General features: G+C 36.4%; 1 protein-coding gene across 1 annotated transcript in view; it reads right to left on the bottom strand.

The window, feature by feature from the left end:
* Positions 1–17,318, bottom strand: part of GPC5 (glypican 5) — a 1,045,029-nt gene that overhangs the window by 335,402 nt on the left and 692,309 nt on the right. Inside the window, exon 6 of the mRNA XM_036755769.1 lies at positions 8,946–9,066. Within this exon, the coding sequence (XP_036611664.1) occupies positions 8,946–9,066 (121 nt within the window). The remainder of the gene's footprint in view (positions 1–8,945; positions 9,067–17,318) is intronic.

Raw genomic sequence — 17,318 nt, 5'->3', positions numbered from 1 at the left:
TTTAGTTTTACATAGGAAATTATGAATCTGTGGTAAAGAAGGCAATATTTAAAAACCATAGCTTTTACTAAAAATCAAAACTCCTTTTTTAACATAAAAAAGGAAACCTCTCAGCTAGGTGCTTATATTACTTTTCTACAGATGGGAGGCAGGTAAAGAAATTGTAAGTCCCGGGTCATTAACCGCTCTACTATTTGGATCTCACAGCGGCTCAGCAGTGAGCAGGATTTTAACATCTGACATTGCTTCACTCGAAAAAGAATCGCTGCCATACAATATTAAAGACAAAGGACTAGATAAATGTTACTTTTCTGCTGACAACTTAGCCTGAAGCATATTTTGTTAAGACGAACAGCGAGAAGTTTCAGAATCAGTTTGTCTGGAGAACACCTTAATGAAAATGGGTAATTTAGAGAGTAGTACTACACAGTTAGATGCATTAAAAGGCATGAAGTGTTATCTTCAGTATCATCGTCAGATGGTGATGATCACTAGAGGATGATTTCATTTGAAGTAAATATCTAAGAACACCATGGTTTTCCTTTAGGCAGAAATTATGGTGGTGGTGACCCGAAGAAAAATTCTATATCACTATCTCTACCCCATAGATTTTAATCAGCTAGACATGGGTCTGTTTATAGGTACCATCTAATTCTCCAGGCATGGGCTTGATATTAGGATGCAATGAACTCGTTAAAAAAAAACAAACTCAGAATAATTTAACTAATATATATGGATTAGAAATAATAATAATAATACCTAGCATTTACAATTCACTTTAAAATTTGCCTAGCATTTCACAAATATTATCTCTGTAGCCTCAAAACAATTATGGAATATAGCTGCTTTTATTATCTCCATTTTACAGATAAGGAAACTGAGGCAGGCAGCGTTTACGACTTGCCCTGGATCACATACCCAAGAAATGTCTGAGGTAGAATTTGACCTCAGGCCTTCCTGATTCCAGGTTGAGTGCTCTTTCCACTGCCCAGCCTAGGCTGCCTAGGAAGAGGAGAAAATCATGTAAACATAGATATATTGAGCTGACAGGGACCTTAGAAGTCACCCTAGTCCAGACTCCTTGTTTTAGAGAAATACATGGAAGCCTAAAGAAATTAACTGGCTCATCCATGGTCTCAGACGTAGAAAGTACAGGGATGAACCCTGATTCTCTGATTCCAAATTCAGCATTCTTTCTACGCAGTGACCCTGTCTCCTTTTTGCATGAAAGTAGAATATCTGTAGGACACTCTGGCCATTGTGGAGGAGCAATTATTTATTCCTGCAATATCTTTTGAGGAACAAAGCTCTAAGTCTCTAAGACACTCTTTATGTCATAATTATTAATATCATTCTTTCTTTAGAACAGGAATATAGGATTCTTCATGGACAAAAACGTTAAGCTTGGCTTTGGCTTTACAACCCAGGGGACATACCTTCCACCTCTCAGTCACTAATTGTACTTTAGATTCTTTTTTCAGCTAGCATAGATGTATTTACCAGTCCTCATTCATCTCAGTTTAGGAACTTCCTTGCTTTCATTGGCCTATACTCCTTGGGCAACTCAACTTCTCTCCTCTCTTTCCCTTGCTTCCCCTCCCCTCGACTCCCCTCTCCTCCCCTCTTTTCTCTTCTCAGAACTTAGAAAGACCTTAACTTAAAAAGGCCAAGGTCTCTCACTGCACTGGGGCCATCTCTAGTCATCCTGATCTTTGTCTTGCCACTAGACCCATATGGCTCCAGAGAAGAAAGTGAAGCTGGTGACCTTGCACAGCCCTCGCTTACATAAATCCAATTCACTTGCAAATCACAAAATCATCTTCCTGATGTCATGACCCTCTTTGAGAACAAAGGACAAACAATAACTCCTTGTACTTCCCCACAACTGAGACCTTCCCACTGGCCTGTCTCAGATCTTACTTCCTCCAGATTTTGACCCATCAGATCTTACCTGCACTAAAAGATAAATACGTGTATATTTATGATTTTATTAATTCTCTATGGTCACAGAAAGTGACAATATTTAAAACATGTTATAAGGTGGGAATCCTTAATATTTTGTGAAGACCACACACACACACACACACACACACACACACAGATACCTAAGGTCCTGTATGATGCCAACTAAAAAATAACCTAATGAAGCAATCTCTGACTTAGGTTGATCCTTCTCCTTCTAGTCCTAGTCATATATTTTGGTATTCAAATATGTTGTCTATTATTCGTTCTCATAGTTTTTTTTTCTTTTACAAACAGACTACAGTCTCCTTGAGATCAGAGACCATGTTACATACTAGTTTTTTGTATTCTTTTCAATGGCTGCCACAGTGTTAGGCACATGGGCTTAGTATGAATTTTTTGAATTGCATTTTTGAATAACACGAAATAAGTAAAGAGACACATTTTTAATACTAGTCTTCAGAAAGCAGTGCTGCTCCTTAGTCTTCACTATTCCCCACCATATTGTTGATGGTGTCTAATACTTTAGTGACTTGAATGGTAGGGGTTTCAGTTTGGGTTTGTAGGAAGGCAGAGTCATAGCGGATTCACAAAGAGGAATTCTCTGGTTTTGTGCCACCTTCAAGTTAAAGAATGGAAACAGCTGTTTACAAGTTAGTCTGGTTGAATAGGCCCACATAATGACTAGTCCATCTCTGGTTCCCTCACTGGCCTAAATTGTTCCTTTGGCCAAAGTAAAGAACCTTATATCTTTTTCTCTTAACTCTTTCTCTTCTCTTCATTGGCTAGCCCATTCATTCCCTTTTCCCATATTGAATATTACTTTAACTATTACTTCTTTTTTTCTTTTTTTTTTGGAGGGGGGAAGGCAAGGCAATTGGCATTAAGTGACTTGTCCAAGGTCACACAGCTAATGTGTCAAGTGTCTGAGGCCAAATTTGAACTCAGGTCCTCCTGACTCCAAGTCCTGTGCCCTACTCACCTGGCTGCCCCACCTAGCTGTGCCTTAACTATCACTTTTAACAAGATGACCCCTAAATCTATATCTCTAATCCTGACCACTCTGTTTTACATATTCAACTACCTACTGGATAGGTCTACTGGATATCTTATTCTCACTTCAAACTTAAAATTTCCCAACCAAAATCATATTCCAAACTCCTTTATTTGGTACTTAACCTTCAAAATCTGGATCCAGGATTATCGTGCATGAATCCCCTTTATACTCTCTCCTTTTCAGCCAAACTGGCCTCTTTGTTGTATCCTGTGTGCTATATTTGATCTCCCATCTCCATGTCTTTTAACATGCTGTCCCCCATGTCTGGAATGTACTTCCTTCTCAGCTTCACGTCTTGGAATGCTTAATGTTCTTTAAGTCTGAGCTCAAGGGTTTCAAAAGACCTTTATTAACTATTAGTATCCTTTTCCCCACATTACTTTGTATTTACTTTGGATATATTTTAAATTTACTTACATGTGTAAATGTGGTCCCCTTGCTTTAAAAATCAAAACAAAGCAGAGCAAAGCAAAACAAGCTTCTTGAGGGAAGAGACTGTTTCATTTTTGCCTTGGTAACCTCAGAACCTAGTTATATCATAATTCCTGGCACATAGTAGACACTTTATTGAATTAATTAATAAACTTTCTTATGGCCCCTAATATCCCAGCCACATGAGCTAGAAATATCAATCATTTTCGTGTCTTCCCTATCTTTTACCCTTTAGAACCATTCGTTTTCTAAGTTTTATTGGTTCAGTTTCTGCAATGACTCCTCAACTGTCCCCACCCTAATTCATATCTTCATTACCTCTCTCCCAGTTTGCTATAACAATCTAACTGGTCTCCCTGCCTACCTTCTCTCTTCCCCATTATCCATAAGATACCACAATGCCAGAGTAATCTTCATAATGCACAGCTTTGCATCATTATCTCACTCAAAATCCTTTAGGGCCTCCCCACTGCCAACCAAATCCTCAGCCTATGATCTAAGACCACCTACAGTCTGACTCCTACCTATCTTTCAAGTCTTATCTCACATTACTGAATGCTCAACTAGACTACAAAATATTTCCTGAACTTGCCCCCATCCCTATGTGCTTACACACCATATTTGCTCACCCTATTTCCTCTCAAGTCTCTGGTGAAATCCATGAAATGTTTCAAGGCCCAGCTCAGATCTTATCTTCCTCATAAATTATTCCTTTATCCTAACAGGTATAGGTAATCTCCCTGTGAGTTCTGGCATTTCTCCAAGGCACTCACATTCTCATTTACATTAGGTGTTCATGCATTTCCCTCCACTAAAGTTCTGTTTTAGTGCTGGCATGGAGGTGAATTTGGGCTCTCAAAAACTATGCCAGAAGAGTAAAAGTCTTTGGAGGCTTTATCAAGTTGGAAAAGCATCAAGCAGTAGGCCAGTAGAAGACCGTGTCCATTTTCTAAGAAATGTCTTAGTTAAGCTCAGAGAGCCTTATCACCAGGTTATAACAAGTTGATAAAATTTTTGGTCACATGAACTGTCAAAAACCATCTTCTAATTTATAGAAAGACTGATATTTGCATGGATAGGTAAGGATAGAGAAAATAGAATCAAGTAGAGAAAAGAGAATCAAGACTCAACTTGGGATTGGATTGGTATATGAAACTCCTGGGTGAGGAAACTCCCTCTATCAGTGCAGGTTGATACCTTCTCTGAAATCCATAGTCTCAAAGAGTTACTTAGAACACCTGGAAGTTAAGTGAATTGCCCAGGGTGGCACAGTTAGCATGAATCTCCCTGGTTTTGAGGTTAGCTCTCTACTGGCTATACTATGCACAGTCTACATAGGTATAAAGTAGGGTTTGTTTGTTTATTTTTTTATGACATAACCTTGAAGAACTGAAATTTTGGAGTGTAAATGACCCATATTCCACACTAGATTATAAGTTCCCTGAGGGTGAAGATTGTATCCTATTCATCTTTTGTATATCTAGCACTTTACATACAGTGGGTGATTAATTAATGCTTTTTTTTTAATTTGTCAAGAGAATTAGGGAAGGTTTTCTTCTTCATTTTACAAGTGTGAAATGACAGTATTCCATGGCCCTCCCAGAAGAAATGAGTTCAGTACCACTTACAAATTAATGTAATGCAAACATTTGTAAGTGATTAAGGGGGTTGGACATCAAAATGAGATTGACCTCAAAATGACCTGTAGTTTATATTCTGATATATGCCCTCATTGCCCCTTCTTACCTGACCCTTACCCTTGCAAACAAATAATACGGCCTTACCGATGGAAAGAGAAATTTGTGAGCCTTTTAAGCGCTATCACTATGGAGGGTCTTTTTAGCTGTACTTTGATGCAGGGAAATACAACAGTCGTCAACTCTAGGGCTTGGAACATATTTTGTCAGCAGTGAGAGCCCCTTTACAACCACAAATTCTTATTGAAACTGGGCAGAGCTGCCAGAGGGCACCAAAGGGACTTGTGTTTTAGCAACACCTCACCAGGAATAAATTGGTTTCTGCTAACCTCTAAAATGAATATATTTCCAATCTAATCCTGCTAGTAGAAATTAAAAGAGAAAATCCTCCAGGAAAACACTTTATGTTAAATCACAGTGAAGTCCTACACTATACACAGTTTACATAGCTAGAAAGACATAATCAAACCCAATTCTCTGAACCACAAATTGGAGATGCACACCCATATTACACTGCAAATTAATTCAAAGTGAAAAGAGTGTGGTTCCTCATGACAAGAGGAATATAAGAAAAGATAGTATGGTATCTGGTTTTGCTCCCACAGAAGCTATCCACATAGCTGAGTTAAAGTTTACTTACCAAGACAATGGCCATCCTGGTAACAGGGAGGCTAGAGAGGCTAAACCAGATGAACCAGTTCAACCTTGTCACGTCAGTTCAAGGATCAGGTCCTGGTCAAGTGTCCAGGTCTACTAATGTGCATAATTTACATATGTTAAAGAGGGAAGACAGAGAAATAAAGAATGTAGACTAACCCTAACTCAGAAAAGGAAGATAGAACTAATTAACTTCACTTTCGCTTCTGTTATCTTTACTATCCTACCTGAGTAAACTGTATAAGTTAAGAAAGGTATGTAGAAAAGTAAAGAATGTAAACTAATCCTAATTCAAACAAGAATGGAAGAACTGGTTACCCTCACTCCTGCTTCTGTATTGGTTGAGTGTTCCTAGTGAGCACTGCACCCACTCTCTCACAAGAAGTGTAATAAATGCATTCTTCTGCCCACTCTGTTCCTGAGTCCTTTGGGTGAGAATGGGCAAATCACATGGATCTTCCTAAGGTTATACAACCAGGAAAGCAATGAGCTGTGGAAGCACGTCTCAGGCTTATTTCCTGACCCTGCCTTAGGGAGTCCTGGAATCCCCACAGCGGTGTTAAGCGGGGCTACCACTTGGGTCTTCCTCAGGGAGTCCTGTGGTCTGCACGGCCTGCTTAAGGGGCCATCACTTGGGTTTTCTGGCCCTGTCTTGGGAGCCCTGTGATCTTTACTGCCATTCTAAGGGGCCATCACTTGAGCCTTCCTCAGATCTAACCCTGCCTAGGAAGCCCTGTGATCCCCACAGATGAAGGGGGCTACCACATGGTCTTCCTCAAGGAGTTCTGTGGTCTGCACAGCCTTCCTTAGGGGTTATTGCTTGAGTCTTCCTCAGGGTCCCAACCCTATGGAGTCCTGTGATCCCCAGAACCATATTAAGGGGATATCACTTGGGCCTTCCTCAGTGTCTAACCCTGCCTAGGGAGCCTGGTGATCCCCACAGACTAAGGGATCATCACTTGGGACTTCCTCAGGGTCTAACCCTGCCGAGGGAGTCTTGTGATCCTCACAACCGTGTTTCTCACAGGAATAAATGTAGGTTGCACGTATATGTTGTATGTGTGTGTGTATGTGTGTGTGTGTGCATGTATGTGTGTTTCTCTCTCTGATACTCTGAAGGGTTTATAGTTTGAAACCTGCATAGACAGAAGGGAGGGTGAGCTAAATTGTTTCTTCTCTCTAAGGGTAAATGTGGCTAAGTCTACCCTATTTACATTTCTTTGGTTTGATCTGGGTCTATCCCAACCAGAACGTACTTTGTTAGCTCTTCGTGATGCCCCTCCTCCCATTTTGGGAGGTCCACCTGTATTACCATGTGTTAGCTATGAACTAAAGGGAGGTATTTCTAGAGGCCTACAGAGTCCTGATGCTAATGGTGATTGGCATTATCCGTTGAAAAGCCTCTTTGAGCAGTGGCAAAATTGCAGGGCCACCCATTCATCTTCTTCCCCCAGGGGAGCTCCAGGTGAAAGGCAGCTATGAGCAGCCTGATTCAGAGAAGCTTTCAGTTATAAGGCATTATGTTTTGGAATTGCCAAGGATTGTGAAATATACTTAGAAAGGTAGTTATTAGTAATGACTTTTCCTAGTACAAAATAAGAAAAGATTATGCAAAAGGTAGCATGGATTTCTCACAGGAACATTAGTTTACTGCCAAAACGGAGGATCTTCTAGTCCAACCCCCTCATTTTACAAAAGATAAAGCTGAGGTTTAGAAGGGTGAGACAACTGCCTGAGGTCACACAGCAATTAGATGAGAAATCTTGGATTCCAACCCAGGTCCTCTGCCTCTATATATACCACTTTTTCCAATCCATCACACTACTTCCATTTTGCTCCAAACCAAAACCAAATTAGATTCAAGACCCTTCAAAGTTAGAGAACCTGGGTTCAGACCACTGTACTGATATCTCTGTATGGCCTTGGACCTATCATTTAACTTTCCTGGGTCTTAGCTTTCTCAATTATAAAATGGGAGTGAGGGAGAAATTGTACTAGGTAACCTTTGAGGTCAATTCCAGTTATAAGTATATGATCTTCTGATCCAAAAACAAACCAAGAGAAAGTTTTACCTTAAAAAAAGTGAGGTGGGAAAACATTCACATCTTGAGTTGTAAGGTGAAGAACCAGTAAGAAAATCCCTCTTATTCAGGTCTCCTAACTACTCAGTATTATAGACTGTCACTAAAATGAAGAACGACTTTTGATTTTAGCTAATAGTATTTAATAAGTTGACAAAACTAATACCCACATCATTGATATTATTCAAACACTAAAGAAACATGGATAAGTTACAGCTTTCTTTCATAACAATTTAAGCTAAAAGCAAGGCTGACATAAAATGAAGCTTTGACATTTCTTAGTATGATGCAGAATTACTCATAAACAATAACTTTTATTCTACAATTTGTTTTATATAAAAGCTATATGCATACATGCATGTACATAGTATACGCATGTGTGCATGTGTAGACATGTACGCATCACTAGGTACACATATCCACATGAATATATATATATACGTTTATACATACATATATGTATATACAAATATGTGTGTATGATATATACATACAATATGTACATATAAACATGTTCATATACATACATGTGTATAATGTCACATGCCATAAAATTATACCTATTTCTAACTTTTTAAACTTGCTTTTTTAAAAAATAAATGCAGCTGCAAACTTCGAGGGCTCAGAGTGTTACAAAGAAGGTGACTTTGGCAGCTTCCTTTTTTTCTGATATGTGTTGTTTTTAATTGTTAATGATAGAAAGCACAGGACTTCACATGGCTAAAGTTCATTGGCTGAGGATCAAGGTTTATCCCAGGATTCTTATCATTGATTATAATGCTGAGGAGCTGTCTTGAAACTCACAGGTACCGACAGTCCTGGCATTAGGCTAACTTTTCACTTTCATACTCCATATGCAAAGCACGGAACTAAATAATTAGTAACAACACAGGCATACTTATTTCATGCAGTTTCATAATTTCAAGAGGGAGTAACACACATATCAATCTATAGCATTAATTAAAAGAATCAAGCCTAATTTCACCATTATCTGTATTGATAAGTTTAATGCAAGGACATCAGCAGCTTCTGGTTACCTCCAAAGGAAAGTTTACTTACCTGAATAACATGCTTCAGTTTATCGATAATTTGGTTTATGACAGGATCAGTCCCTTTAACTTTCACTTCTGGATTCCCAGATTGGGCTTTTATTCCATTTCCAACCACACGATGGGTATAACTAATAAAGGGAAAGAAATATGTCATTTAAAATAAAGATCATGAGAATTATTTGTGACCCCTATTTAAGGCATATCCAGTGTGATATTTCATTGTCGTTTTAACAAAATTTTATTTTATATATTTTTATATAAGGTGATAGCTTTGTTTTGAAAAGTATATTTGAAATAACAACTTTTAAATTCTCTCCTTTTCTTTGAAGCAGCATTTCCAAATATACCAGACAGACTACTTTAAAAGATTCTAGAATTATTTCTGAAATTGGAAATTTTTCTGTTAAAAATGAAAATCAGTTTTTACCAATGCAATATATCTTTTGAAATAGATGATTTAAAGTAATTTTTTCATTAAGATATACAAAACATATAAAATTATTTTTATCTTCTCTTGAAACAATAGGATTACAGATTTTTCACAATGTTTTTGGTAGAATAAACAATCTGAGTTTAAGAATGATAATTAGTATCTTAAAGTGCGGAACCTTGGTGTACAATCAACTCTGCTATTCATTTGCTATGCAACCCTAGGCAAGATGTTTCTGATCTCTGGGCCTTAGTCTGTTTTGTTTTGTTTTTATTTGTAAATCGAGGGTATGAGAACAAAATATATTTAAAATCCCAAGCTGTAAGCATTTATGATTCTAAGTGAGGGGTGGGGAACCTGTGGCCTTGAAGCCACATGTGGCCTCAGGTTCCCTACCCCTGTTCTAAGTCTATCATTCTATTTGTTTTCTGTAGATTGTATTTTATGTTAAAGGTCCTGATTGAGGGGACTAATTATTACTATAATAACGATTTATAATATACTAGAAAATATTGATATAATACAAGCATTTCATTCAATTTTCTCTATGCTTTTCCAGTTGGGCATATATTTTAATCTATACTGTCCATTTAATAACAGGAATTTTAAAAATTCATCTTATATAATACCAATTATTTGATGAAGCTAAATAATTTTAAATGTCCTGTAGAAAATAATTCACAAAAATAATACAACTATATAAAGCAAATTCATGAACACATTAAAAATGCGGACTAGAACACCTACAAAAGCATAATCCATCAGCATTTATGACTGCTTGCAAAAAGCAAAAGTTTTGTATGCAAAGGAAACTTTTTTTTCAGCAATCTCAGCCTTGAATAAGTTTGGAAAATCTTCACGTTAAAAATTAGGGAATTTACATAAAGTTGTTTAAAAAATCTTAAGTAGGCACCATCCTTGTCAAATTTTAATACCCAAATAATCTTAGCTCAGTTAACAATCAGCAGGAATTTATCAGCATCACTATCACTATCATCAAGGATACCACCATGACCACCAAATATTCATTGAGCCTTAGTAAGTTTTAGGTACCGAGAGGAAAAAGAAGCATAAGACACAATTTCTACCATTAGGAATTTTAAATAAATGGTTGGGTTTTTTGGTGTGTTTATACACACATACATGTACGTACACACATACATGTGTATGCATATATATACACATATACATAGAGAGTATATGTTTGTATATATACACGTGTATACAAACATACATAGAGAGTAAGATATTTTTGTATTTATGTGTATATGGAGAGAGAGAGAATAGTATATACTAATATCAAATCAAGATTATAAACCAATGTTTCCCAATCTTAATTATATTGCCAAATATTCAAATTTGCTCCAGATGAACAACAATAACCAAAAACTGAAAACGAAGGCTACAAAATTAAAATGACCAAGTTTGGCTCAAAAAAGAGATGTGAGAACACACATCCTTTCTTTCTTTACAGATATAGGAGACCTTGGGAATGGAACACAGTAGATAATGTGGGACTTTGTTAATGTGTTAGTTTTATTTAACCTTTTTTTCTCCTTTTTTCCTTTGTTATAAGGGCTGGTTCTCTAGGAGAGGGAGAAGGAAGGTTATGTTATGAAATGAACGCAGTGAAAAACCAAAATGTGTATATATTTTTTTTTTAAATAAGAATGTAAGCCAAACAGACAGTGTCACCTTCCACCCAGCATGGAGATAGCTGTCACTGTGCTTTAGCTAAGGTCCATTTGACATTAGTGGGGAACACCGGTTTGAAGTGCTAAAGATAACCTATTAATTTCAATTAAACATTGAATAAGTCCATGTCCAAGACATAATTATTTTAAGACCTGCATGATATATTTTGTAATCTCTAGTCTACACTAATCGGCATAAATGTGCATATTTTTAGGATTTAGTATATAGATTATAGCCCAAGTTCTACCCCTACAGATGACTTTGGTCTATGCAGTTAATTTCCTGGTTTCAGTTTCCTCATCTATAAATTGAAGTAACTGGAGGATACCACCTCCATCTTATATACTATAATTCTGAATTATCCTAATTTAATGAGACAATTAAAGAAATGTTGATTTATTCAAGAATCATCAAACAAGTCATCACACCCGATGATTCTATTATCAGAATAATGAATCATTCAAAACTTCATAGTCATATTTGCATGAGGAACCCATAATATTAGAAAGCCTTTGCCTCTTAACCAGCTTTCCTATTTTCATTTTTTTTAATGAGACAAAAAAGAAAGTCTTAATTAAGACACCTATAGAATTGCTTTCCATAACCCATATAATATAATTACTATTACTCTGTCCCTATATTCTGATCCAGGCTAATATTTGCCAGGCACAAGGCAAAGTCCATCATCAAATAAGAACATCTTCCCCTTTCTAATAAAGTGGAAGAGAAAACATGAAAAAAGCTCCAACTAAAATATCACACTCTAAAGATAATGTTTATCTTTTACGTTTTCATTTTTTTTTCTAAAAAGATTTTTTTAACATTCTTTTTTTGCACATCCACAATTCAACAACTGAATCATTAACAAATGTCTATGCGGAGACACATTGGTATTTTTTAACATGGGTTAAATGATCCTGTCAGCACTAAATGAGCAAATTGGAATCTTAGCATGATACAAAAACTCTTTCCCAACAGACTTTAATTTACATGCAAAATATGTTTCTCAAATGGAAACAAAAAAATATGAAAGACACTCAGTTTGAGAGTTCTCTCATTACAAAGTTTTAATAACTCATTAATCACTTTGGGGTTTTTTCCCCCTACTAATGTACAAGTAATGGATAAAACACAGTAAGGATCCCCACAGAGGTTTCATGACTTGAGAAAATGCTGTTCAGATTTCAATGAGAGGGAGAAAAAAAAATGAGAGAGAAAGACAAATTTCTTGTTAGAGAAGTAATAGACTCACCATCTGTGCTCATTTCTTCTATGTAGGCCTGGTAATGCATCACATCAGTTTAATAGGCATACTTGGTCCCAAAGTACTATTCATTTTCATCAACACAGAAAAATGTACACACTGATATATTTGTATTCTATAAAAATATTTTAAAATGATGATTAACAATATTTCAGTTCATTCTGTGTTCAATATATGAATATTCATGTGAAGCACTAATAAATCTGTAGCTATGAGTACTGCTAGGAAGTAGTTACTCTTGACTTCATTGAAATTTCCTGTTTGAAAATGAGGCTGTGTCCCATGAACTGACACTGATTTCACTTCACTTTGAATGAAATAGGATTTAGCTTTGAATTTATTCTAAAAGTGGGCTATTTTGAAGAGCACCTCTACAATTTCAGCAAAAATCCATCTGGACTTTGACATTGCAACTGGAATTCATTAAAAATAGGCTAAACAGTACCTGTCTCAGATGATTTAGGTAAGCCTTTGGAATAGTCACTCTGGGAGAGTATGTGAGTGGCTCACAATTGATGCCAGATGAGCCCCCCACTCAAAAAAAAAAGGATGGTCTTTCTCTTTCATGTTCATTAAACCACTCTTTCAATCTTTATTGGAAGGTAAAGTTCGAGAGTGGGTGTTACTTTTTTAAACCTAGATTTTGGCAATTTGGAGTTGCTTTTTTATATCATTAGCCTAGGTAGATGACAGACGGGAGGCTGGATGCCATAAATACCCTTGAGATATTTAGCAATTCCAACATTCTCAACCTAGGACTTTACAAGACATTTTTTAAAATATGTTTAAGCAAATGCATGGCTCTCATGTATGTTAGCTATAATCAGGGGTAGGCCTTCGTAGCACACACATATCATTGAAATGCGTCTATAAGAGAGAATAATTCATTCAAACTATGTTAATGGCTCTGGGGTTTGGGGTTATGACACAATGAACAAAAATAAAGAGTGAGAAAATGTTTCTTCAAGCAATTTAGTACCTCTAGAATATTCTCCATATACATAGCCTCTGAACATTTTTTTCTTCCTATACTTAAGGTTCTAATCTTGGAACTTTCAGAACAGAAAGAAGCCTATATGATTGATTTTATGTGCTAGATTTTATGGGGATAACATTTTATGGTAGGTAGGTGGTTTACAGGGGATTTAGAAAATGGAAATATCTGTAGAATCAATTCAAAATGGCTAAACCTTTTGAGCTTCAACCATCTCAGGTCATCTGTACAGTAAGAGAACCATCCTTTTAAATTAATTTCTCCTTCATATGTTCCCATGCTGGATAGTAGATAATTTATGTCGAAAATAGAGCATTATGCATCTTGACTTAAAATATTGAAATCCTAATGATAAAAATTAGTGGGGAAGTTCTTTACTATCAGTAGCCTGAATCTTATTAAGTTCATGCCGGGGAAACATTCGCTATAAATGATGATAAACATCATGTCATTTTCATCCACATGATGATATGATAACATCATAATTTGTGTATTGACAAACCGAAATGTTGAGCAAATGATGGCAAGTTTTTTGCCAGGCCAAACCAAGAAAGTAATTACATCCAGAGTTAGGTTGGACAAACTCATTAAGTGACAGATTTTTTAATAAGTCTTCAACCCCAGCCACTCATTTGGCAGGGCAGAGTTTTATGCCTGCCAATTTAACCAGGTGATCACAAGTCTGCAGCTCTGTGACAGTTTCTAAAACGAGCAGCTGTATGCTCTCGCAGGAAGATATTTCCACATGTGCAACAAGCAGTAAATCATGAGTCAAGTTTGAAAGTTTACCTTCTTCATTAACCGTAATGAGTAGAACATAAACCCACCTTCTTGGGGAAAAAAATCCTGTTTCCTCAAGGGTAAACATTCTCCACACCATGCCCCAGTTCAAATGCCACTCCCCACCATTTCCCAGCTTCCCCTTATATGTTGTTTTCCATGATTAAAATTTAAGTTCCCTGAAGGCAGGACTATCTAGCTTGCTTGTATTGGTATCTCCAGCACTTATCACATACACATACCCCATACACACTTTATTGAAAGTACTTAATAAAACCTTTATCTATCTATCTAATGGTATTTATGCTGTGAGGGAATGCACAGTATTTCCCTCCTTAACCTTGAACTACTTGATAGATCCCAAGTTCATTTATAGAAAAAATAAGTGTTAGAATGTAAATATTGATACATTGTCTGCATCATTAAGCAGTTTCAAACTTTAAATAGCTACGTGAATTTGCATTATGGAACATAATCCCAAAGTGATATATCAGCCCTGTTTTATCCATTCTCTCATTTTATTTCAAACATTGGGACCCTTTAAATAAGTCTTAACCCTGGCTTGTTTTTATGATGGTGTATAATGGTTACTTTGCACCTGAAATTCCCTGCCTTACTTCACTGTTGGATACTGACATATAGCAAGCAAATGCTAATTAACAGATTAAATGTTACTTAAATACTAACAAGAATAAAATACTACATTGAAATAAAAAGTGAATCAAGTCAATTAATGATTCAAATTTTAATAAGCAAACCTGAATTGATTTTAGTGGGTGCCCAAGTCACATAAACTACAATGTGCTTCAGGACTTTAAAAAGGGATAAACTTCCTAAAAAAAGGTATACTGATGCAAATTCATCTTCAGAAAACAAAACCATCTGCTCCATCAGAAATATTACAAGTCAGTTATTAAATATAGTGATTCCATTACTTCCAATACAGAATTCCAATTAAACAACCCAAGGACATCCTACCAATATAATGTATAATAAACACAAATACACACGCAGTGGGAGAACTTTTAAATTACAGAGTATTTTGAAGCCCATCATGTGGCAGATGCTTGAGTGAAAATAATTGTTTCCATACACAGTTAGTAAATTAATGAGCAGATTTTACATACCATCTCTTTCTATTGAAGAAATTATCTCATTTGTTACCACAAATGAAAGGTAATTTACCACAGATAATCTTTACATTTCACAAAAGTCTCACTTAAAAAAAAAGAAAGAAAAACACCCAAATGTTTCAGTCTGTGTTTCCAGTTAGTTAGAATTGGCCTGAGGAAAAGTATTTCTGTCAACTTTGGCTATTTACACTACATAATATCCATCAACTCCTCTGTTTCTAGGGGATTCTACTCCCCAAACAAAAATGAATGATACTATTAAAATGCCTCTAAATTCATACAGATAAACATTGAAAGATAATTCATAAAAGTTAATGTACCCTCATCTGAAACAGAGGGCCCATGCATGCATCTAATCAGAGCTGAAAAGTTTACTTCTCTCCCAGAATCTTTGGAGAGATAGCTCATTACAAAGGTGTTGACGGTTTGTACTGTGGGGACTGTGCAAGCACACTGAATGAATTTTAATCACACTTAATACTAATTCGGTGGCATGCTTGTGAGAACATTCAAATATGACTAATTCGATTCTATCTGCTGTACTTATTCCAGTTTGCATAGTTTTAGTCCAAATACATGTAAAAACATAATAAAACAAAACAAAACCTGCAGAGGTAATGGTAGAATTTATATCTCTCTTTTCTCTCCTCTCTCCTCTTGAATGATTCTTGAAAACGGAATGTTACTCGAACTTGGGATTTTTTGAAGCAATTTTTAAAAAAAATATTATAACCATAGGAAGACCCATTGAGTGGTGATTGAATCCAATCCTCTGCCTTCAGGCAGAACTGCACTTATATCAGTCACAACACCTGGCATTCATTTGTTGGCCCAGGGCCTAATAGGATTTTTTTCCCATTGGAGAAAAGTGGAAATCTGCTCGTGTGCTTAATGAAATCAGAATCCTGGAGTTTTAGAACTGAGAAAGACTTGAGAGATCTAAGAGAAATCCAGGCCTTAGAGCATCCAACTCCTTCGTTTTATAAAGAAACTGAGGACAAGTGTGCTTAAGTGGTTTATTGAAAGCTCATTAAGAGGCAGCAGTGTGATGTAGCTTCCAAAAAGTCTACTAGAACTTAACCAACATTAACAGAAAGACATTGTTCAAGAATGAGTACCGTGATATTTTCACTATGTGATGTCAATGTCAGATCCTTTCATAAATATTGCATTTAATTCTGGGTTTTTATAACTTTGAGCATATCTGATGAAGGATTACTGAGATAATGGTTGACTGAAAATCATGTCATATATTTGAAGAAGCTTGGACAAATTTAGCTTGAAGAAAAGTCTTTGTAGGAAGCTGAATAGCTATCTTCAGTTTGAGGGGCTGTTGTGTAGAAGAGAGATTCAATTTATTTTTTTCTTAACCCCAGAAGGAAAAGAAAAACAGAAGTAACAGGGCAGATTTCAGCTTAATGCAACAATGAGAGGTATATATAATTGACTTGCCTGCTTTAAAAAGTACCAAGTTCTCCAATTAAGCAGCAATTGGATGATCATATTTTGGGGAACCTGCAAAGGAGATTCAGGATAAAGGTAGAGGATGGATTCTAAGAAGGGCAGCTAGGTGGCACAGTGGATAGAGAACTAGGTTTGGAATTGGGAAAACTCATCTTCATGAGTTCAAATCCGATCTCACACACTTAATTACCCTAGGCAAGTCGCTTAACCCTGTTTGCCTCCATTCCTCATGTGTAAAATGAGCTGAAGAAGAAAATAGCAAACCACTCCAGTAACTCTGCCAAGAAAATCCCAAAATGGGATCACAACTAGTTGGACATGACTGAAAAATGACTGAACTGCGACAACTAGACTTTCAGATGTCAATGTTAATGTAGACAAAGGTTTGTAATCAGCACCCTAGGATGTGTTGTTCTTGGTTTAATTCTATTCCAGATTTTTCTTTTTTTATCAGGGGCTTGGATTCAAAGTATAGATAAAATTCTTATGAAATTTACAGATGAGCAATTTCCTATATCTTCAGACTTGAGGAGACAGGAAAGGTCTATGACTCTTCCCTGTGAGAACATCTCATCCCCACCAGCTTATCACTGATGACTGGACCTCCACACCTAGAGATT

The sequence above is a fragment of the Trichosurus vulpecula genome, chromosome 4 (genome assembly GCF_011100635.1).
Source record: "Trichosurus vulpecula isolate mTriVul1 chromosome 4, mTriVul1.pri, whole genome shotgun sequence".
Classification (NCBI taxonomy): domain Eukaryota; kingdom Metazoa; phylum Chordata; class Mammalia; order Diprotodontia; family Phalangeridae; genus Trichosurus; species Trichosurus vulpecula.
Note: the sequence above shows the minus strand (reverse complement) of the source record. Positions and strands in the feature narration are given on the sequence as shown.